Here is a 24,573-nt window from a genome sequence, read left to right as displayed (position 1 = left end):
TCATATTCGCCTTTTTAGAATACTAATGCAGGAGTTCCACAAGGCTCTGTATTAGGTTCCGTACTATTCCTAATTGATGTATATGAGATAGCTGGTAATTTGATAAGTCTAACTCGATTGTCTGCTGATGAAACATCCCTTTCTAATTTAAGTATTATAGTCCTTACACAATAGAGGATGTCTTTAATAGCGATTTAGAACAAATTGCAGCATGGTCTAAAGATTGGCTTATTGATTTTAATCCTCACAAGACAATTACTATGCTATTCTCCTGTAATTCTTCCCCAGATGATATTAAAATAGAACTTCAAAATCAAGTAGTAGAATTGTCTCCTATCATAAACACTTAGGGATTTCTTTTGATTCCAATGGTAAATTCTATACACATATATAAAACGTTTTAAATTGTGCAAGCACAAGATTAAATTTCTAAAAAGAATTGAAATATGTATTGACTAGAAATCAGTATCTTAATCGTATAAACTTAACACTTATAAGATTAATTATGGAATATGCATGTGAGTTATGGGATGGCTGTACTCAACAAGATTCCGACAATCTAGAACATGACGTTTAGTTGGAAGCAGGAAGATTAGTAACTGGGTTGTCCGTGTTTTCTAGTCCGGAAGTTATATATTTTCAGTGGTACAGGCCCACATTTGCTAGTGGACAGAAGAAAATCCAGAAAGCTCAATATGTTCTATTCTTCACATAAAGAGGGACTGCCTCTACGATTTAATGCCACTTTTTCAGTTATAAATAGATATAACCAGAAAAATTCTTTTTTTTTTCATCTATTTCTATCGACTGAAATAGCCTAAACCCCGACATATGTACGTCCAGAAATATGATTATATTTATCTAACTTGATACAGACACAATTGCACTCCAATCTTTATTATTAAGGACAGTTGATTGGATAAAAGTGATGGATTGCCACGCCTGAGGTCCTATGAACTGACTTCAGATAGCTCCCAGTATTCGAATTTGATAAAAAATGGTTGTGGTGGTGTGGGGGGGGGGGGGGGAGGGGGGGGGGGAGGGGGGAGTCAGATCATCGTTTCTATAGTTCTATATCTTTTATTTTTCTACCATTTCAGTTTTCTTTATTCTTCTGCCAATCAATCTGTTTAATAATTGTCCTAAGCATACATGTAATTTTTGCCACTGGACGTTAAGCAACAAACAATCACCTCTTTATTCTGTTATCTATATTTATTTAAATCTATTGGTCCCATGAGTCTCTGTTCTTTAAACCCCATCAGCGACAAATATTATATATCTCTGACCCCATTCATATCCTCATAAATGATAACCTTTTCCTAGCCTCATACATATACGTACATTGTAACTGAAACAGGAAAAATATACAGTCATATTACTGTATGCTGGAACTAATAGATAAACGTATTAGTTCCAGATTATCTTCTATAAAATGCAATTGCGTTTTAATTAGAAACAATGACAACCAAATTCTTTTTTTGTGGAAAGAGTGGGGGGACAGTTTTTTTTAAACAAATTATTGGTTTCCTTTGAAAATAGTAGTGAAAAGAAAATACGACATTTAGTTTATAAAAATGATAATGTGAGAATTTTGTTATGAAGACATATCCCATACATCGATACTTATATTCTTGGCACTAAACATTTATTTGTACATATTTATTTAAAACACAGATTTTGGTTAGTAATTTCTTTCCTGGTCAGGGGATGATATTGTATTAAAAACCAATAAAAATATTCGTACTTTTCCAATCAACATGTACATCAAATCAAGGAGGTTATATGAGATCTCATATAACCTCCTTGATCAAATCTTTTTAAATGAGACATTACACACACGTGTCAAAATTTACAGACCCACCGATAACTTGTCATAATCACGCATGTTGAAGCTGGGGTTAATTAACGGCTAGTTAAGAAGTCAAATCTAGCTGTGATTAATTTCCACTCTTGATAAGCAGATTCAGTAGCAATATAATCATGTTAGAAAATGTATTGGTGACCTGGACTTGGGGCCGCACGTGCCCCCTGTGCCCCCGGTAAATCCGCCACACTGCCTATTTTTTTAAAGTTATTCAATATGAAGAAATACAAAAAAAATCAGCTGGTTTTGAAACTTTTTAAGAGTTGCAAATATTTAACAAATTAAAATTATGATACAGAATGATTCTTTTTATTTGTTTTCCTCACGAGTGTTTGCTGAAGCATTTTTTCCCGAATCCCGAAAAGTTTGATCATATATTCCAGAGTTTAATACGTGTAAAAACCGAATTCAAACACATAAAAAAGTCCCAACCCGATGTTCATAAATGGTCTGTTCTAGAGTTAAGTTTAATTTTCAGAAATTAAAATCAAACACAATGTTTTATACAAATTCGTCTTCAGACACGTAAATAATATAGGTTATTAGCTTGCCTGGATTGTGATAGAAAATATCCAATGAACTGCATAAAATATCTAATGCTATGGGTCACGCATGGACTGTCTTACTTTATCATGTTTATAGGGATGCCCATGTGGCACATCAAAGATAAGATTGATTTACCCATTGTACTTTAGAATTGCAACAAATCTTAAATTCACTTGAATACATTAATATATTGACCTGTTATCTTGTCGACCTTAAAGCCAACATACAGATGGCCGTTATATCCTGAGAAGAGACCTCGATGAAATTTGAAAGTTTAACAAATCTTAGTTTTCACGGGAACGAATATTTTGTAAAAACGTTGTAGTGATCAGATTATCAATGACGCGTAATATGATGAAAAATGATGTCCTGCATTTTTCTATAAATGTAAACTCAATGTAAATATAGTCCTGCTTTTTTATTTTACACTCTATTCGGTCCTTCCTTTCTTAGTTATTAATTTTTCCTGACTTGTTTTACATAAAGTCATCATGCCTTTTTCTTTTTGGCAAGATGCCCATCCTTCCTTTTTTTCTCTAAACTCCTGTCATGCCCTTTTTTCAAGTTTCATACTAGCCCCCCCCCCCCCCCCCCCCCACCCTTAGCCCCCAGCACCGCCCCTAAAAATAAATGGTAGCTCCCTTATTTTGAATCAGTTGTCCTCCGACAATAGAGTACAAACTAGCAGTATTGGCAGTTTGACATTTCTTCATAAATGAGCTACGTGACGACTTACTTTAGATATGCTTATTGTGATATAAAGTTAAAAGGTCTTTCTTCTTACAACGAATTTGCAAACATTAATATATTATTAAGATCAGTACACTGTGTGTGTCCATGTAGCCGTGAGATATGGGACTTACGTATTTTCACGTCAGACAAACTTCTTCGTGCATGTGACTTCATATTCGATTAAGTAATTTCAAAAGGGATAAAAAATGTCTTAATTGATAATTTCTACATTGCATTTAAAAAATCCATTGAAAGAATATTGTATAATTAAAAATCATCGCCCGCTGTTGGAAGTTCAGTTTCGCCATTTTTTCGTGCTTGTCATGAGACGATATTTCAGGGGTTTCGATTGTTAATAGATATAGGAAGATGTGGTATGAGTGCCAATGAGACAACTCTCTATCAATGTTTATCGTTTATAAGATGTTGTACTTTCAATGCTATTTATAAACGCAGAGTAAAATTAAAAATGTTTGGTATACAAATTTTAAATTATTCATCTTAAAAAATATTCAGAAGATAATGGGAAATATCAAAAAATCATGATATAAATTTAAAGAAAAGAAGAAAACCCAACTCATTTTTTATTAAAATTGAAAATCCAACTTATGAAAAGTCGTATTGACCTCTAAAATTCTATACACAGAAAACAAGTACTTATAGTATCTTAAAATGTCCAAATAGAGTCCGTTTTATAAACGCGCACTGAACATAATTGTTATATTTCTATTCAGACATTCCACATTTTATCAACCGTTTCTGAACTATTTTTTGAAGATTACGAATCCGTGGCTTCATTGCACATTTAACGCAAAATACATTTTGTTTTTTTTTATTAAGAAAATCAGTAAAATACACAGTTACTTGTGTGTAAAATAATTTCAGTGGAAGCTTTCTGAAGGTATTTGATAGGACGTACATGTACGCCAATTCATGAGGGCGTGACAAATTGTCACCAATGTCCAATCAAGTTTTTCTGTTGTTCAAAGTTTGACGTGCGGTGATGTTTGAACAGTGTTGAGTGCATTTTACATTTGTCATTTCGGATTCTTTAATATCTTAATATGCTGTATGGATTTTGCTCATTGTTGAAGGCCGTACAGTAACCTTTAATTTGTTATTTCTACGTTATTCAGTCTCTGGTTAAATTCTCTCATTAGACATTATACATTTATTTCCCGTGTCTGAGGGAGATATGAAGATTTGTTCACCCAAGAATATTCATATTTCACGAGGGCTCTGCCCGAGGGAACTCTGATTTTTCGAGGGTGAGCAAATCTTCATATCTCCCGAAGCAAAGGGAAATGAATGTTTTATTCCACTGCCTATGGTTTGTTTACTATCAATACATTAAATATTATTTTGCATACATTTTGTTTTCTTATCCGCTTGTTTTTATAAGTTAAACAAAACACGACATACCCATTGATAAACAGTACGGATCAAAATTTAATTATAAGTCTTTTTGTTTTATCGTCTGAAATAAATTTGAACATGATAATGATTATTGCTATCGCTATTTTAAGAAGAATAAGAAGAATAAGAAGTTCAAAACGTTATGTACATTAACCGCGCGTAACGTTACACGATGTTATCCCGACATTTCAGAGGGGAATATGATCCTCAGAATGGAATATGAAGATTTGTTCAACGACACGTGGGATAGTCTCAACCAATCAGATATTGATTAAACTATCAATATGTATAAAAAGTGGAATAATATCCCATTATAGATTAGGGCTGTATAGCCAGTCAAGGTCGTTAAAAACTTCCATCTGTTATTATAGATGACATCATTTGCACACCGACCGTGCGAGGGCTGTATAGCCAGTCAAGGTCGTTAAAAACTCCCATCATCATCATAGATGAACCGACCGTGCAAGGGCTGTATAGCCAGCCAAGGTCGTTAAAAAGTTCCATATATATATCATAGATGATCAGGTTTGATATAAAAAAGAAAACTACATTATCGTATCTCGGATATATATCTATTAAATATAATAAAGAAAACTTAAAGTAAGATTGAGTACAACAAAAGCTTTGCCTTTTAGTTATTAAATCCTTGATGCTGTCTCCTTCAGACTGTCAAACACCGTCACCCTACGAATATAGTCTCTAGTGTGAACAGTGTATAACTTGCATTTTTTTTTGGATATACTTTCCCAATTTATTTCTTGAAATTTAATGCACGAAATATCAAGAAGGGGGATGAAATTACATGTTAAAACAATTTGGGTGCTGAATCTTTATGTTAAGGAGTGATTTGGTCCAGTTAAAATAGGTAAAACATTAGTACGTCTGAAGCTGTCAAACTGAATTTTAGACCCCCTTATCACAGAATTGTCAATATTTTGAGTTAGAGCTGGTATAAAGGAGGAACGACACTCTGCACACGGCACGCAGATTTGTCTTCTATTATCGATCGGTCGCGGTGGTATTGTGTCATTTATATCAAACTACTCGTGGTGTTGACATCACCGTTAATGACACCTGGACAAACGAAATTTGTTGAATCAATTAAAAAAAACAAGTAATATACAGGAGGGCTGATCATGCAATATACATATACTTAGTACATACATAATAAACAAATTTGTTAGTTATTTCTTGACAATAAACATATTTATACCCAAACTAACTGTTTATTACCAAGGGCTAATTTCGACATCGATAATCACTGAATTCTCAATTTATTCAATCGGTTTTAAGTTTTTAATCGGGACAAAGTTTTGTAAAATACTTAATTTTAAATATTGCATTATTTCGTCATTTGTCAGTTAACAAAACAGAGATAACACTAGAGAGAAGGCAATTAAGCAATCCAATACACAAATAATGCACGATTCAATTATGAAAAAAAACTATATTTATCATGATGGTTATTCATAAGACAAAATTTTCATTTTGTTTTCAAAATGATTAAAATACATATAAGAGTTTATATGCCTAAAATAACATAATTACTAGCGGATTTGACCGTGAAATATTATTGATATTTTACTTACCGGAAATCATATTTTAGCGACTTATTACAAAGCAACGGCTGGAGACTTAAGGAGACTTAAGAAGATTTAGAATGTTTGAATAGTGTTCTTTAATTGGCATAAATTTGAATGATTTTCACATGCTGACATTTGTAAAATTTACAAAAATCTGTGCCTCGTGATTTCGCAGAGATCGAATAAAATTTCCCGCCATTACAGTGCATTTCTTTATTGATAGAATTTACTTAAAAGATAAAAAAACATAAAGAAAATATTTCATATAAAGTGATCTTCTATCATTGATTAATCTTTTTATTTCAAAACTTTCTATATTTTCTGCGAGTGCAAGAGAGTATATTTGATATAAAAACATGAACAGATCGATCTTTTCCAGATTCAAAATTGTCGAGAGACGCTAAAATCGTACCACGTGACCTACAAAAATTTGCACACAGCACCTAAGGCTGTCGCCCCTCCTCTGGAGCTGGTAGAAGTTACTATAATTTTGATATTATTTGTCCCAATAGTAGTACACTACACTGTAAAAATCTTTCTTGAGATAGAGCAGGTGCGATTTTTTTAATTTGAATTTATTGTCTAAAAGAAATGCACTACGAAATAACTGTGTTCTCGGGCCTAATTGTTAACGTGGTATTATACATGTATGTGATAAATTGTTGTAAGCAAAAGTAAACTGAGTATAATAATTTATTCACAGTACGCACTTCCTAGTTCAGTTGTGGTGATAGAAATCTTAATATCATTGATACACAGTTGAGAAATATGGTGCAGTTCTTCAAATGCAGATTTAAACCTTATTAATATTAAACCCAATCCCGCATGCAGTTGTGGCCATCCTGTTGAGGATAGTATTCATTATTTTTTAAGTGCCCTTTTATCAACGAAGCAACAGAAATATTGTTTTCAAAATTAGAAAGATCTACTATATCCATTTTGCTTCTATTGGCTGGTGACGGTGACCTTTCATTTCAGCAAAACAAAGACTTTTTTGAGTCTGTACAATCATTTATCAGAAATACACAAAGATTTAGAACATTCAATTAAAATTAGGAATTCCTACTTCCTAACTCTTCACTCTAGTCCAGTTTTATATATTACTCTATATTATATTATACTTTTTGTTTTTGAGACAAGGCCATATTTTGTCAAAAGAGAAGCACAATTACCCCAAAGCGAATTGCGAGAAGTGGTTTCGTATTTCGTTATAGAAAAAAAAATACTAGTAGTTTATGTAAAGTAACGACTCTCGTACGGTGTCGCGTTAATATCTTTTTAATAAATTGGTGCAATTGGATGCAAAACATAATGACCATAAAATGTCAGGTTTGCGAGATCAGACAGTAACCTAACAACTAAACAATTGAAAATCTAGGGATCAATATTTAACATTCGTCAGCAATGAGCAATTTTCATAAATAAAACATGATTTAGTCGAATACTTTGCGAGTAAAGAAAAAGAGACTACCATAGATTTGTTATTAACCCCAAATGCTTGATGGGTACAAATCAGTATTCAGGAGTTACCTTTTTTGCATTAAACCACATTACAACAGAAATTGGAAAATATGGCCTGGAAGTATTTCTATAAGACATTGTTGTTTTCCTGTTCTATGAAGCTTTCTTATTGGCAAACATGGTGATAGATTTTATAGATGCTGTCAGGCACCGACCATTGAAAACAATCGATCTGTTTAAAATAAGAAAAGAAAATAACTGTTTGATGTTGTTGTTTTTTTTGGCAAATAAGAAAAATGACCGTTTGATTTAAAATTGTTTAAAATTATTTTGAAATAGATTTATGAAAATAATTTATTTACATGTGAAAAGACTTTGTGGCGTAGGGATGTGATTGAGTGGTTTTGTTTACAATTATTTCCCATTATTTCGGCAGTGAAAATCTGCAATAATTATTTGTTCATCATGTTGTGTGATTTACACATTATAACAAAACTAAGAATATGACGGATGAATTTAGAGTTAGCTGTTTAATGTCCAGTGGCAACTATTATATGTATTATTAGGAGGACATTTAAAATGTTATAAATATGAACAAGGACATCCTTTGTTATGCAAACATGTATCACGGCACAAGCGATGACCTATAGACCGTGTGTATCATATGTATATTTAGGGTGGGGTTGCTCCGAATAAAGGAGGTATAGATACAGGAAAATAAAGAAAAAAAAATATAAAATTAGAATAGAGTATAACGGGAAAAATAAAGAACAGAGGAAAATGGTATAAGAAAATTAAAGAATATAGGGTCTAGTTTTTTTGCCGGACAATTGTTGATGATAGTTTAAAGTCAAGTGCATTTATAGTTAAAACAATACACAATCGTATGTACATCGGTAGGGATTTATGTTTAGGGTTGATGAGGCACATAACGAGTAATTGTTTTTATTTGAAATTTCTCGAATATTTGTTTTTTTTCGACTGATTTGATAGATGAATAAAAAAAATCTATAATCTAAAAAAATTGGTTTAATTACGATATATGGATACAACTGCTATTCAGTCGATTTTAAAATACATGCGATAAAAGAGAATACATAAAAAAATTAACAAACCTTTTGGACAAAAGGTCAACCTTAAGACCCCAAATAAACTTTTGTAAGAACATTAGATTAATTCCGAATTCCATCTTAAATCATTTGTTCATTTAGGTAAAAAAAATAATGTTAATACCTTGGGCTATTTTCAAAAAATGTTGACTAAATACCATGCAGACTGCAGTTTACTCGCACATTCACCAAGTACGTATTTCTACGGCTAACAAAATTCATAATCGTATCTTTTAATTTGTTTAAATTTATTTCAGTGTTTATTTTTCAAACGTTTTATGTAAATAATTTTGGATCAACATAGAGTCAGCCCAAATTATAATTTATTAAATTATTAATTAAAAACTGAAACATGCATCCAATCTAAATTTTACGCCTATTATCACCTATATAAAAAAATTAAACAGAACACCATTCATGTTTTATATTTAAAAAAAAACATATACGCTAAACGAAACTATGCACGCCGAGAAACGATGTACGCTAAACGAAACGATGTACGCTAATACGCTAAACGATACGATATACGCTTAATGAAACGATGTACGCAAAACCATACGATGTACAATAAAAGGGCGCTTATGTTATCGTTTATGGTATGGTTTATGGTATATGGTTTCGTTCGTACATCATTCGTTCAGCGTCCGTACAACGTTCGGTCAGCGTTTCGTTTGCATTCGTACACCGTTCGGGAAGCGTACGTACATCGTTCGGGCATCGTCCGTACATGATTCGGGCATCGTTCGTATTGTTAACTTTTACGTTACACGGACTGTACTCTCACTTTGTCTATAACAATATCTAATGCTAGATAATTACCATTTACATCTTTCTTTTAATACCCTAAATTCAAAATTTTTATTGAACAATACAGCAACTCCTCTAGAGTTTGACGAGAAAGTTGAAAAATAACACTCATAGCCCCACATGGTCTTGATATTCATTTCACTTTCATTTGTGAAATGTGTATCTTGAAAACAAAAGATGTTGCATTTTTTAGACTTAAGAAAATTAAATACATCTCTTCTCTCTTCTATGTCACCTAGACCTTGACAGTTAACTGATAATATCTTAAAAGAGCCAATTAAATTATGAGTATAATTTTGTGTAAATTCCAAAAAGAATACAAAAAAAATAAAAGCAATATTCATCTGATGGGTTATTTGTACTGAGAAAGTATCTTGTTTTAACCAAACAATCAAAAAAGAAAAAAACAATAATTTGAAAAAGTGATGAAACTATTAGATAAAAATTTATAAACAGTATCAAGACAACAAGCATTATTACTGTTTTCTGCATACAATGTAATGATGCAGTTTCAATTTTTGCAATATTTTTCTCTGTTTAGTTAAATATTCACTCAACTATTTTAATAAATCTTATTTTGTTTGAAATAACATATAGTCAGATCAGAACAATTTCAAAATAATATACAAGCTTTAAGTAATAATTGGTTTTTTTTAAAAGGTAACTAGAATTATCTCCCTTCTTTCAGTATTGAGTAATCTAAATCGACAAAGTACATATATATTTTCTCTTAACCTCCAAAAAGTCAGAGTTACTTCCCTTCTCTCAGTCTTTTGTTGATGTCATCAGACAACCCATACTTCATTTGGAGACCATTATCAGTTCTGCCATAAATGCCACAGTTAAAATACCACACCTGATCAAACCTTCCACTATCCTCTAGTCTTTTTATAAGGGCCATATTTCTGGTGGTAACATCATCTACAAATTTTACTTTATTTCTTAGTTCTTTTCTTTTTCTCATTATACTCCTCTTTACGTTAGTATCAAAACATCTTACGATTAATGGTCTTGGTTCTCGTTGTGCAGGTAAACGATGAATGGCTACAATATCTCGGTCATGCAGTGTTTTGTTTAAGTCTGACTTTACCATTTGTATAAATTCTTGACGGAGATCTTGCTGCTCTTTCCATGGAAAATTATATACCTTTATGTTATTCTTTCTGGAGTATTGTTCGTTATAGTTACTGCTTATATTTGTTACTTTAGCAATTTCTGTTGTTTCAGACAGTTCTTTTCTAATCGAAAATGTTTTGGCTTCATTTTGGTTTATCTTCCTTTTCAAATGTTCATTTTCAATTGATAAGGCCTCCACCTTTTCTTGCATTTCTGTTTGGATTTTATTCAATCTTTCATTCATCTTTTTATCTAAAGTGGATTCAAATTTACTAAAAAGTTTTTTCACAATACCAGTAACCATATTCTCAAGGTCAGCTGTTTTGACAAGGTCTTTTGTTACTTCATTCAGATCATCTTTTGTTGTAACATCCCTGAGGCTAAACTTGATTTCATCAAGGTCTTTTTGAAAATAAATTATCCCTGATAAATCCATACTAGTATTAGAATCTGTTGACACATCTGAGCGAGTTCTCTTAGGGGGGTGTTTATTTTTATCTTTATCTTTTTTAGCTGTTAATAAAGACTGAACAGTTTTTACTTGTTTCTGTTGATCTGCTGATTGACTTGAAAGTGTATTTGAAGGTTTACTACCTACAGGCATAGTGCACACAATATAATTATACAAGTCTATTGTAGATAAATCCAATCATTCAATTTTACACAATAAAATCCTTGAAAATGTCTAATATTTCTAATATTTCATATATTCTTGAAATATATCACACAAAAAACATATCAATGGATGTATCACTTCAAAAACTTCTTCCTGGCCATAAAATTAATCCATTTCAAACATTTAAACCGCTCAAAATATTGCAAAAATTGGGAGCTGACTTTTCACAGTGTTATCAGCTCAGCGGCCATCTTGTACGCATGATATTTTTGATTCGTTAGCGAATTTCTTACTGTCAAAGCATCATATAGAGTGAAATTGTTAAGTAATTGATACAAGGGATATATGAATCATAAAACAAGGACAACCTACAATAATCGACGCACGGTTGAGATAGCTTTTCTTGATACTGGCGCTAAAAATTGAGGTTACACCATTCTATGTTCATGAGTATACAGATCCATTAACTTCATGTATCCAGGCTGTATTTCTTTAAACTAAAAATACGACAATAAACCGCAAGAGGAGGTACCAACAGGATAACCACTGACTTGAACAAGGAAATGATACATGCACATTATCTTAAACACAATGTCAAAATATAAAAAAGAAACTAAAAAAGTTAGCTACAGCTTTTCAATTTGTATTTTTTTTTAGTATAACGACAATAAACATAAAAAAAAAACACATGTGTAGTAAATAAAATGTTCTTTTTTTAAAATCATTTTAACATGCGATAACATTTTTGATACAAGAAACCACTTCAAACGCTTAATGTAATCTTTCTTACTATAATTGTAGAGACCGCATTTATTTTCTCACGTACACCAGAGCCATTGGAGAGATCTGAGCTAGATAATATATATTGTCTTCTAGGAAGTAACGGCGTAGATCCAGATAAGTTTGTGTTCGTTGACCATCGCAATTGTCCAAATCTACAATAGAGGCTCAAAAATGTATTTTTAGTAGACTTCTATAATAAAAACATATTTTGAATTAGAAATATATAGTATGTATACAATTTTTTTGTTTTATGAGTTGAATTATGATACTAGCTGGATGTCTTATTCATTGTTGTTTTAAAAAAAAGTTAAAAAAAAATAAAAAAAACCTAACTACGAGAAAAACTTAACACGGAAAGTTCTTTATCAAAAATCAAAATCAAAAGCTAAAACATATCAAACAAATGGAAAATACCTGTCCTTTTGGGGTCTTTCAAGCTGACTTTACGGTATGGGTTTTGATCATTGTTGAAGGCCGTACGGTGACCTATAGTTGTCACGTCTATGTCATTTGGTCTCTTGTTGAGGGTTGTCTCATTGGCAGTTATATGACATCTTCTAATTTTTATAATTATTGCGTTTCAATTAAGATTTAAGTCGGCCAGTGTGCAATATTTACTTGATTGAAATAACAACAATTCCATGTCCTGAACGAATAATCACTTTGGATCATCTAAGCTATAGGTGTGATTTTGACCTTTAATTTCATAGCATCAATCGCTAAACAGATTATAGAATAAAAAGCCATGTAAAAATTAAATAACACTCAGCATGACCTCAGCTAAAGGAACGATAAGACAGTTGGCAGAGTTTCATGACAATATGATATATATTAAAGACAATATGACCATTTTAATTTTGAACTTTTGGTGTTCATTTTGACAGTTCAAATAAAATAATTTCAACTTTTAAGATATTTAGATATTTAGATATTTAGATGTTGAAAGAATTTGCTTTTGAAATGCACTTTTGAATCATGTATTAAAATTACCTGAACGCTCGTTTGGTGTATCAGATTCTTTACATTGGTTTAAACGTAAAATGTATATGAGCATGCGCCTAAGAAAAGAGATTTTCAATGAACGAGGGGGGGGGTCTTATATGAACATGTATTTGTTTTCCTACAATTAAACAATTTTGAAATTATTTTGGTACAAAATAAATCTTTCATATATATCTAATGTACCTTAAATGGAAATAAAGTTACAAATACATACTACATGAGTATAGTATGGTCTAAGGCCTTGTTAGACTGGGAACTATTTAAAGTCAATAGTCCGTAACACATATTTAAATATAAATTGCATACAAAAGCTATATAAAAAATAGAAATATGCTGGGGTTTTTTCCTGCTCATTTCTGTGCTACGATGTTATGAAACAAGATATCTGAATGCAATAGGATTCTTGAATTCAATACATTTTGGCAGACAGTATGGTCTGGTGCACAGATTGTTCACTTTTCAGTGAAAAACTTGCATATAATTTTAGTCTGATATTAGGGATATATTTGAAGCACTTACTATACCTCAGAAGAAAATAAAAGTGCTTTTAAATATATGAAATGACACAAGTATCCTTATCATTGTTAGGTGCTTGTTTTACAGATTTAGTGAAATATTTATGATTGAACTCAACTTTTATGTGCAAAGCCCCTCATATTTCATAGAGATGTAAATTCTGTACATTGATTCATTTTGACGAATTGATACCAGGAACCATTCAGGAAAGTACAGAATCTACATTTACTGAATGCATCTCATGGGCCCAAGTACATATTTATATCTTAGTGTATTTCTTTTAGACAAAAAATACAAATCTTATAAATCATAGATGCTCCATCTAAAACACATTTTTACAGCGTAATGTCCTTCTTTTGTGTCAAATTATATCAAAAGTATAGAAAATTATACCAGCGCTAACTTACATTATGGACAATTTGATGTTAAGGGGGTCAATAATTCAGTTTGACAGCTTTATCATACTAGTTGTGTGCCTTTTTCAACTGGACAAAATAAGTATATTGCCTTAAAATTCCTAATCGAAATTGTTTTGCCTGTCATTTTTTCACCCTTCTTACCACTTTATGAATAACATTATTAAGAAATTAATTTGAAACGTCAATGAGAAAAATTGCAAGTTATACATTATTCACAACAAGGGCCTATATTTGTAGACAGCGAAACTTAAAGGACAATGCAACAATACATCTTGACTCAATATTGAATGAATTGACATGTGTCTAAACAATTAAACAAGCTCAAAATTGTTCCTGATTAAATAAAACAATTTGGATAAACTAAACAGACACATTGACTCAAAAGAAGGACATTACGCTGTAAAAATGCGTTTAGATGAAATATGTGTGATTTTTAAGATTTGAATTTATTGTCTAACAGAAATACACTTAGAAATAATTATGTACTCAGGCCTAAGATATGTGTTCAGTAAGTTGAAATCTCACAAAACATGTTTAACCTTGCCGCATTTTTGCGCCTGTCCCAAGTCAGGAGCCTCTGGACTTTGTTGGTATTGTATGTTTTTTTGAATTTTAGTTCATTTATAAGTTTCGGAGTTTATTGTGACGTCCATTTTCACTGAACTAGTTCACATTTGTGTTTAGGGGCCAGCTGAGGCCCGCCTCCGGGTGCCGTATTTTCTCGCTATGTTAAAGACCCATTGGTGGCTTTATGCTGTTTTTTGCTCTTTGGTCGGGTTGTTGTCTCTTTGACACATTCCCCATATACATTCTAAATTTTAAATTACAATGTTTGCCATGAACTCCAAATGTTTTGGTATGACATACACAAATTATAGATTGTTGTTGATCTGATACTAAATACCATTATACGTTTCATTTTTATGTGTGCAGAATAATGAATTGTAAATAAAGGCAATAGTAGTATACCGCTGTTCAATAGTCATAAATTGATTTAACTGATACAAATCCGAGTCACAAACTAAAACTGAGGCAAACACATCAACTATAAGAGGAAACAAAACGGAACAACAGAAACACTGAAACTGTTACAAAAACAAACGCAAACATACATAGAAACGGACTATGTGATAACAATTGCCATATAACGACCCTAACATTAAAATTTTCTAACGATTAATTCTATATTTCAAGAACGAAAACAAGTTTAATTGAAAATAACATATAAGACAACACGAGTTTCCTTTCTTGTACAACACTGTTTATAAAAAATAAACAGGTGGGATGTATCATTTATGGTTAGGTAGAAATTACGACGGTTTTCGGATGACTATGATCATTAGATGATCACAACAATAGCACGTCAGAATTGTCGAAACTGATAAGCAGTGTCTAGAAAAATTATTTTCCGGACGTTTCAAATTTGTTTTTGCGTGCATTATTATGCAATTCAAAATTTTCCAAATTGATGGCTTGAAGAATATTACCCGAAATATTTCTTAATCTCATAATATAATGGATTTTCCTTATACAAATTTAATAAAGGCATTCCATATTAATATGGAGTTCGCTAAGTACCCGACTGTTCATTGTATGTTAAAAAATAGATAAGTGTTTGTATCCCATATATCCCAGTAAATATGTCATTAGGGATATGTCATTAAGAATATGTCATTAAGGATAACATTTAAACGAGCAGCTCTGCTTCAATCATATCTCGATATTTGTGTTATGAAAACATAGGAACGATTTAAAATAGGATCTCTCACAAACGTAACTATTCCAGATTTCTATTTTTGAACTTCTCCCATTTCCACCATATGTTAAGCATTACATAACAGAAAGGTTTAAAAAGTTGTGTATATATTTCACAAAAAATAACAAAATATGATATCATTACCAAATTTCATATTACAAGTGCTGCATAGATAAACTTTAGATATCACCACCAGTAGTGTCAATTTGTGCATTATCTACACATTGTTTAACTTTTATCATGTTTATTTTCATTAAAAATTAGTATTTTACAGTATTACCACGATTACATGAACATTTTATAAATAAAAGATAAATCTTAATATGGTTCTAGATTATGAACTTAGATAGACGGTAAAAGGTACATATACTGGTGTATATTTTCTTTTAAAGTCACAGTTGAAAAAGCATGTTAACAATCGATCAATTATATTACGTCCCTTCTTACAGTACTAATCACATTATTGAACAAGATGTTACTTACACTCGTTTATAGGTAAAAACTATTACATATAAACACAAAAGAATATCAACTTGTAAGTGTTTTCTTCGTAATATGACCTTGATTAATCTAGAGATGTTTCTGTTTCAATTGGTGAGCGTTTTGCTCTGCATATTATCTTCGTCTGGACAAGTTACAAGACCCGGGGGATGTCCAAATGTGAAGACTGTTTCCCATGTCAATTGGAAAAAGGTAAGATCGATTTTGTCATTATAATAAAGGTATTACAATAAAAGTGACAGAATCTTCAAAACCGTAATTTTGTTTTCAATCAGAAAACAAATGATATACAATTAGAAAATACATGTAGGGGATGGCATGAATTTAAAAGAAATAAACAGGTATGTCGGCTTGGTATGTGTATCTTGCTATGTGTTAACGTGTTGTGCATCAAAAGGGGTTTCCTAGAATTAAGTGTATCAAGAACACACACACATCTTAAACATATCAAAGCTTAGAATGTACCAATCGTGATCATAATAGGAGATATTTGACAAAATTGACATAAAAACAATTACCTACTCCACTTTAGTAATTTGCTTTAGGCATATTGATGTCTTGTCGAATTGTTTACTGTAGATAAAATAACGATATATCACCATGTGTACACCAATACAATATAGCAAGTACGTCATAACACTGTTGAACTAATGATGTTTTTTTTTCATTTGGGAGATGATCAGACAGGACCATGACAATTTGCATATACACTTGTATATTGTTGAGGACCAAAGCTAAACAACAGAAATCTCTCTGTTTTTTTTTTTTTTCTTCTGTTTTTTTTTTTTTTATTATTTATTTTAATGTCTTATAGACGTATAGTCCATATTGTGTGTTAATGATACTACTTACAGATAACTTACATTTGTTACCATACATACATGATAGATAGATTTTAAACTATGTTTTTTGCTTACATAAAGTTCAATTGGCAAATGATTTTTAAAGTCGTAGTATGTTTCATGTCGTTAGGCTTCAGTAAGACATTATGAAAAAGCACTGAAAATACAATGTACCTTTACAATTTTATTTTCTTATTTTCGGAAAATATTATGTTGCACTTAATAACAGATATATTAAATGCGAAATATATGTTGTTATCAATGATAAAAACATCTTACTTACATATTTTGTCGGATTAATGAAAATAACCTGCGCATTCGTGTTAACATAATACGATATTAACTTCGTGTTAAATAGATTTCTAACATGTAAATAACATGTATATTTTTGAAGGAAACTTTGTTATAAAAATGAATGAAGCATAATTGAATATATTTTGCAGACGAATTGTATATAACAGTTCAGCGTATCATAATTGTATCAAACTAACAATGTCTAAAATTATCAAGTAGCTACTGGTTACAAGGCATTCGATATTTGAGCATTAATCAAGGCGTTTTCTCCGATGTCGGAATAAAATCGTGTAAGCTGTCTTGGTGTCAGCATTTATAAATTCACGCTGATCGACAATAAAGCTTTATCTTTTTATTGCTTGAATCGGTTCCCTTAGGCTAGAAAATTTGATTTTTATTGAATGATTGATTGTTTTTTAACACAACTTTCATGGCGGTCAGCTTGTATTGGTAGAGGAAGACAGAATGCCTGGAGAGAATGGCCTACCTTCGGTAGGAAAATCCTAGTCAATTAAGATTAGTGTCGAGCACACCTGCCACGTGCGGGATTAGAACTCAAAACATCAGTGTTGACAGGCTAGTGATACAGTTGTTCAACTAATAAGTTTCTGCGTTTTTTATATACTATTGTGGATTCTGTGATTTTCGTGGATATCAATTTTTGTGGAGTAAAAAAAAATGGATATTGGATAACGCGCCAGAATCTGCCAAATATATGTATGGCCCCAGTACCCATGCTATAACTGGACACCTTAACATAGTCCAGGATCGAGTGTTATTTAATTTTTTAGGAAAGGGCCTAAATATATCCCCCGTCAATTATTAATTGGAATGAGCGTCATGGCATCATCCAAGACTCACTCCAAATATAACTGTTCAAAGTTTTGATTTTTCTACCCTATACACCACTTTGCCTCATAATCTGATTTAGAAAAATCATATACCTAACCAAATGAGCATTTTAATAAAAATCAGAATTTTGCTTAGTTTCTTTTGTTACCTATTCTAACATCGTACTCGGACTTCTTTTAAGCTGAGTATATATATAATCAAAAGAAAACGAATCCCTACAACTTTCGATAAGATTATAAATGAAAGGAAAGGCTTATAAATTAGGTCTGTATGACGGGAATATTCTTATATGAGCGTAGGAGTATATTAATGTAAACAAAACTGACAGTGATAATGTTAGATATGTTCTCTACCGATAATCGTCATTTCGAATCTTTCCAATAAGAGACATAGCTACAGTAGGATATCGTTATTCATCTCTGTCAGATGTTTCTTTTTACATCGAGTATCTAAATGTAATTTCACCTATTAGATAGGATAAGAGAAGGAGAGAGTATAAAAGTGACCGGAACGGTGAACATCCTATTCTATCCAAGACCTCAAAATTGTAGTCGTAATTTTCAGATACAAAACCAAACATATTTCTTTTTTAATACAAGACAGAAGGTCGATGGTATAGAATCAGTGAGTTCCCAGAAAGAGATCCACGGTTACAGAATCAGACCTGTATATCGGAAATAAAAGAAGTAAACAGTGATGGTACTATAAGTGTGTTTGCCTCCTGGCTAAACACATTGTGAGTATTTCACTTTAACAGATACTTTCTAAGAAGTGTAGTGTCGGTATAAGTTAAAAAGAAATAGATATAAAAAAAAAATTATACCAGAGTTAAAAAAAGACAACAGTAGTATACCGCTTTTCAAAGGTCATTAATCGATTGAGAGAAAATAATTCCGGGCTACAAACTAAAACCAAGGGAAACACATCAACTATTAGAGGAAAACAACGAAACAACAGAACACTGAAGTGCAACAAAATACAAACGACAACGCAACATACATATAAACGAACTATTAGATAACAACTGCCATATTCCTGACTAGGTACAGGACATTATAAGAAAAAAATGTTGGGTTGAACCTGAAACACATGAAATTGTTTAACTTCATACAAGACTAGATTCATTACCGTCGTTAACATTTCCTGTCGTGGATAAATCGTCTGTTATATCGTCATTTTTGTTGCGTAAGAATCATTTCTAAGAAGTGTAGTGTCGGTGTTAGTTCAAAAAAATTTAGATATACAAAAATATAAGAGAGTTAAAACAAATGACATTTTTGTTGCGTAAGAATCATTTGTCAAGTTGACAGCGAGATTCAATTTTTGTTACGCATAACTCATGCAACGCATGAACCATCCGCCATTCTGACAGGTTAAGCATGTCATGCCACCATTATTTTGACAATTTAAGCATATTTTGCCACCAATATTTTGACAATTTAAGCATATTTTGCCACACATTACTCACCAGCACCGACTGCAAAAGCATGTTACGCCACTTGATATACATCCCACAAGATTTCAGGTTATAATATTCTACATTAAAATACGGATATTGTTGTCTTTGTTAGATTAATGTGTGCGTTTTAGACAGTTATGTTGTATGTCTATGATGAATGTTTATACAGTTTTTGCTGTTTGGGTCCAATTATTGTAATATCAACCTATTATGTCTGCATGGTCTGTTTGGGTTGCTAACCTTATTTTGTCAATATAACTGAACTATAAACAACTACCATACAAGACGGTGGTTTGGAGTTGATTTTCAATTGTTCTGTTGATTGATAGCGCTTGAGTTTGTCCGTTTTAATGAATTTGACTTGAAGTGGGTGTATTTTTTTTTCTTAATTAAACTGGGAAATTGTTTAAAATTTTCATATCTCCGTAATGCAAATCTCTTTTCCTTTGTCTGGATTTTTCTTGACTTTGTTACACTACTGTTGCAGGTAAGGGTGAAGGTAGGCGCCTGTTAAAACGTTTAAACCCGCTGCATTTGTATGCACCTGTCCTAAGTCCGGAGCCTGTTGTTCAGTGGTTGTCGTTTGTTGTTGAGGTTTATGAATGTTTCTCGTTTCTCGTTTTTTTTTTTAAAGATTAGACTGTTTGTTTTCCTTTTTGAATTGTTTTACACTAGTCATTTTGGGGCCTTGATATCTTGCTGTGCTGTATGAGCAAAGGCTCCGTGTTGAAGGCCGTACTTTGACCTATAATTGTTATTTTTTTCTCATTGCAATTGTGACTTGGATGGAGAGTTGTCTCATTGGCACTTATACGACATCTTCTCATTTCTTTTTAAGTCATTTTCGTTTGATTTGTTCTTCAACTGAAGTATTAAATTCTAAATTTCAAATATGTTAGCCTCAAGCATCGCCGAAGAAATATTGATTGTCGATCTGCGCATCTGGTCCTTGGCAGTCAAATTTATAATGAACATGTAATTATGTCAAGTGACAAGTATCAAAGCCACGCATATGGTAAAACAGTAAGTAATGTTGAATGGGTGCAAAGGATCTTCTACAAAATGAAACATCTTTAAAAAGTTGAGAAAAAAAAACTGTGGCTTTATAAATTCAACCATCATGTGAAACTTTCGTAGAATTGCGAATCGATCAGTATAGACGTTCAGCCTAATGAAATCGAGTACAAAAATACATTTCTGTTGTGAAGTTGATAAATATATACAACTTCTAAATTCAGTATCTATTTGTTAAAATTTATGTGTTAATAATAAGAGCCAATAAATATATAAAGTCATATTTGCATTCGATTTATGGTTTTGCTTTATTGTTATCTACTCCCTTTCTATTAAAATAGTTGTTCTTTGCATGTGTTTGTACTTGTATCTTAGTTAAATGTTTAGGCATTGTTTATTTACAGTACTAATCAGTTCTTTAAAGATGTGTTTGTTGGTAAAATTATACCAGATCCAAGTAATCCAGGACTGTCTACTTTTGAGGGAACACTTGAGTGTAAGCTAAATTAACTATAGTTTTGTTTTCATTCCATTTTTACTCTCCCACTCAACCTCATATTCAAAATTAACCCCATTATTTTCATCAATTTGTGCAATCTGCAATGATTGACTTAAATAAGAAAATTGTCTGCTATGAAATTAATGTTTCTACTTTGATACAAATTAACATGCATACAACACTGATTTGCTAAATACATAATATTATTACCTTTCTCCTTTAACAAATAATGACTTATTGTTATACTTATTTCTTTGTTTATTGAAGACCTTAGATTACGCATACACTAGTGTACAGTTTGCCTATATATTGGTAAAATTTAGCTAATAAGTTAAAACAGAAATGGACCACTAATGTACCATCTTCGCTAGCCAAGGGTTACGATCCACCTCCCTCCTCTCCACCCTTGCCAGATTAAGCCAACATTTGTGATAACAATGTTGCGCCATCTATCGGTAGATTAAAGTCACGCCCATTGCGAATACATTATTCTTGACCAATGGTAGCACTTCAATTTGGAGGTAAAACACGGTACAGTCCTTGGATGGTGTAAACTTCCCACTCACACGATACACCATTACACCATTCACCATACACCATTACACCATACACCTTGTGCCATTACACCATACACGTTACACCTTTGCACCATACACCTTTCACATTACACCATACACCATTCCCAATTCTATCTACACGATCCGAAATTACCCATAATGCAATTAAATTTCAAAGAAAGCGTGCGACTACAAAATTATTTTTTTGATTTAAAAAACGAATTTTGATCACAATATTGTAAATTAATGTATAAAATTAAAATCTCCGTGGTCATGCCTATGATGGTTATATAAACAATACAGATTAAATATATATACATGTATTTGTAAATAATGTACGCATAAAACTTTGCTTGTAATGCAAATTTATCCGCGATCTGCCTATCTATAAATTAAAAACGATATTGGTTACAATGCTATTATTATCGGTTTTAACATGTATCGTAAATCTTATAAACTTGGTTTTCATATAAAATCGACAAACAATGCCAAAAATGAATACTTCAGGATGACTGGTACCTGTACAACATGTACAACAAAATTAGTTTAAGCATCAACCAAAACTGACCATATTTGCACTTATAATTATAAAATTGAGAATGGAAATGGGGAGTGTGTCAATCTGTTAATTTATATAGGGCTAAAAAATTTGGAAATATTTTTGCCCTCCTTTTATTAAAAATATTGTCTCGCTACAAAATTTCAGTAATTTTGATACCTCAGGCTGACTCATATAACAAAATTATTTAACTCATCAACCAAAACTGACCATAATATTTTCACTTTATTATATAGATCTATATAACCGCATAGTAAATCAGCAATATTTTGATGTCAGGGTGGATTGTATAATACAAATGACAGCAACATTGCAAAACAACATGTACAATGACAAAAATTTGTCCCCATCAATCTAGATTGCCAGCATGTCCTAGTTTAATCAATATATTGTCTCGCAACAAAATTTCAGTAGTTTTGATACCTCAGGTTGACTTGTATAACAAAATTATTTTAACGCATCGACAAAAACTGACCATATTTGCACTTTATTATGTATATCTATTAAGCCACATAGTAAATCAGCAATATCTTGTTGTCAGGATGGATTGTATAACACAAATGACAGCAACAGTGCAATACAATGACAACAAAAATTTGTCCTGATCAATCTAGATAGCCAGCATGACCTCTTTTATTCAAAATATTGTCTCGCAAGAAAATTTCAGTAGTTTTGATACCTCAGGCTGACTCGTATAACAAAATTATTTTAAAGCATCAGCCAAAACTGACCATATTTGCACTTTATCATGTAAATCTATATAGCCGCATAGTAAATCAACAATATTTTGATGTCAGAATGGATTGTATAATACATATGACAGCAACATTGCAACACAATGACGACAAAAAATATACCCATCAATTTAGATAGCCAGCATGTCCTCTTTTTAATTAAAATATGGTCTCGCAACAATTTTTCAGTAATTTTGATACCTAAGGCTGACTAGTATAACAAAATTATTTAAACGCAACAACAAAAACTGACCATATTTGCACTTTATTATGTATATCTATATAGCCGCATAGTAAATCAGCAATATTTTGATGTCAGGATGGATTGTATATATAAATGACAGCAACATTGGAATACAATGGCAACAAAAATTTGTCCCCATCAATCTAGATAGCCAGCATGTCCTCTTTTTATTCAAAATATTGTCTCGTAAGAAAATTTCAGTAGTTTTGATACTTCAGGCTGACTTGTATAACAAAATTATTTTAAAGCATCAACCAAAACTGACCATATTTGCACTTTTAATATTATGTATATCTATATAGCCACATAGTAAAGCAGCTATATTTTATTGTCAGAATGGGTTGCATTATACAAATGACAGCAACATTGCAACACAATGACAACAAAAATTATCCCCATCAATTAAGATTGCCAGCATGTCCTCTTTTTATTCAAAATATTGTCTCGAAACAAAATTTCAGTAATTTTGATACCTAAGGCTGACTAGTATAACAAAATTATTTAAACGCATCAACAAAAACTGACCATATTTGCACATTATTATGTATATCTATATAGCCACATAGTAAATCAGCAATATTTTGATGTCAGGATGGATTGTATAATACAAATGACAGCAACATTGCAATACAATGACAACAAAAATTTATGCCCATCAATCTAGATAGCCAGCATGTCCTCTTTTTATTCAAAATATTGTCACGCAACAAAATGTCAGTAGTTTTGATACCTTAGTCTGACTCGTATAACAAAATTATTTAAACGAATCAACCAAAACTGACCATATTTGCATTTTATTATTATGTAAATCTATATAGCCGCATAGTAAATCAGCAATATTTTGTTGTCAGAATGGATTGTATAATACAAATGACAGCAACATTGCAACACAATGACAACAAAAATTTGTCCCCATCAATCTAGATTGCCAGCATGTCCTCTTTTTATTCAAAATATTGTGTCACATGAAAATTTCAGTAGTTTTGATACCTCAGGCTGACTCATATAACAAAACTATTTTAAAGTATCAACCAAAACTGACCATATTTGCACTTTATTATGTAAATCTATATAGCCGCATAGTAAATCAGCAATATTTTGATGTCAGGATGGATTGTATAATACAAATGACAGCAACATTGCAATACAATGACAACAAAAATTTGTCCCCATCAATCTAGATAGCCAGCATGTCCTCTTTTTATTCAAAATATTGTCTCGTAAGAAAATTTCAGTAGTTTTGATACCTCAGGCTGACTTGTATAGCAAAATTATTTTACAACATCAAC

At 31.7% G+C, this 24,573-nt stretch overlaps 1 protein-coding gene across 5 annotated transcripts in view; it reads left to right on the top strand.

Moving 5' to 3' along the window:
- The window catches only part of LOC127723086 (apolipoprotein D-like), a 205,469-nt gene that overhangs the window by 13,858 nt on the left and 167,038 nt on the right, over nucleotides 1–24,573 (top strand). For 3 of the 5 annotated variants that reach the window (XM_052229526.1, XM_052229524.1, XM_052229523.1), the window contains exons 5-7: nucleotides 16,304–16,422; nucleotides 18,818–18,954; nucleotides 21,096–21,187. The exons of 1 other annotated variant lie outside the window; for it this stretch is intronic. In XM_052229526.1, coding sequence (XP_052085486.1) covers nucleotides 16,304–16,422; nucleotides 18,818–18,954; nucleotides 21,096–21,187 — 348 coding nt within the window. The remainder of the gene's footprint in view (nucleotides 1–16,303; nucleotides 16,423–18,817; nucleotides 18,955–21,095; nucleotides 21,188–24,573) is intronic. One more of the 5 variants, XM_052229527.1, reaches the window with a different exon arrangement.

This window comes from Mytilus californianus, unplaced genomic scaffold, assembly GCF_021869535.1.
Source record: "Mytilus californianus isolate M0D057914Y unplaced genomic scaffold, xbMytCali1.0.p SCAF_13, whole genome shotgun sequence".
Classification (NCBI taxonomy): domain Eukaryota; kingdom Metazoa; phylum Mollusca; class Bivalvia; order Mytilida; family Mytilidae; genus Mytilus; species Mytilus californianus.
The sequence above is the reverse complement of the archived record's forward strand: the minus strand, read 5'-3'. Positions and strand labels throughout refer to the sequence as shown.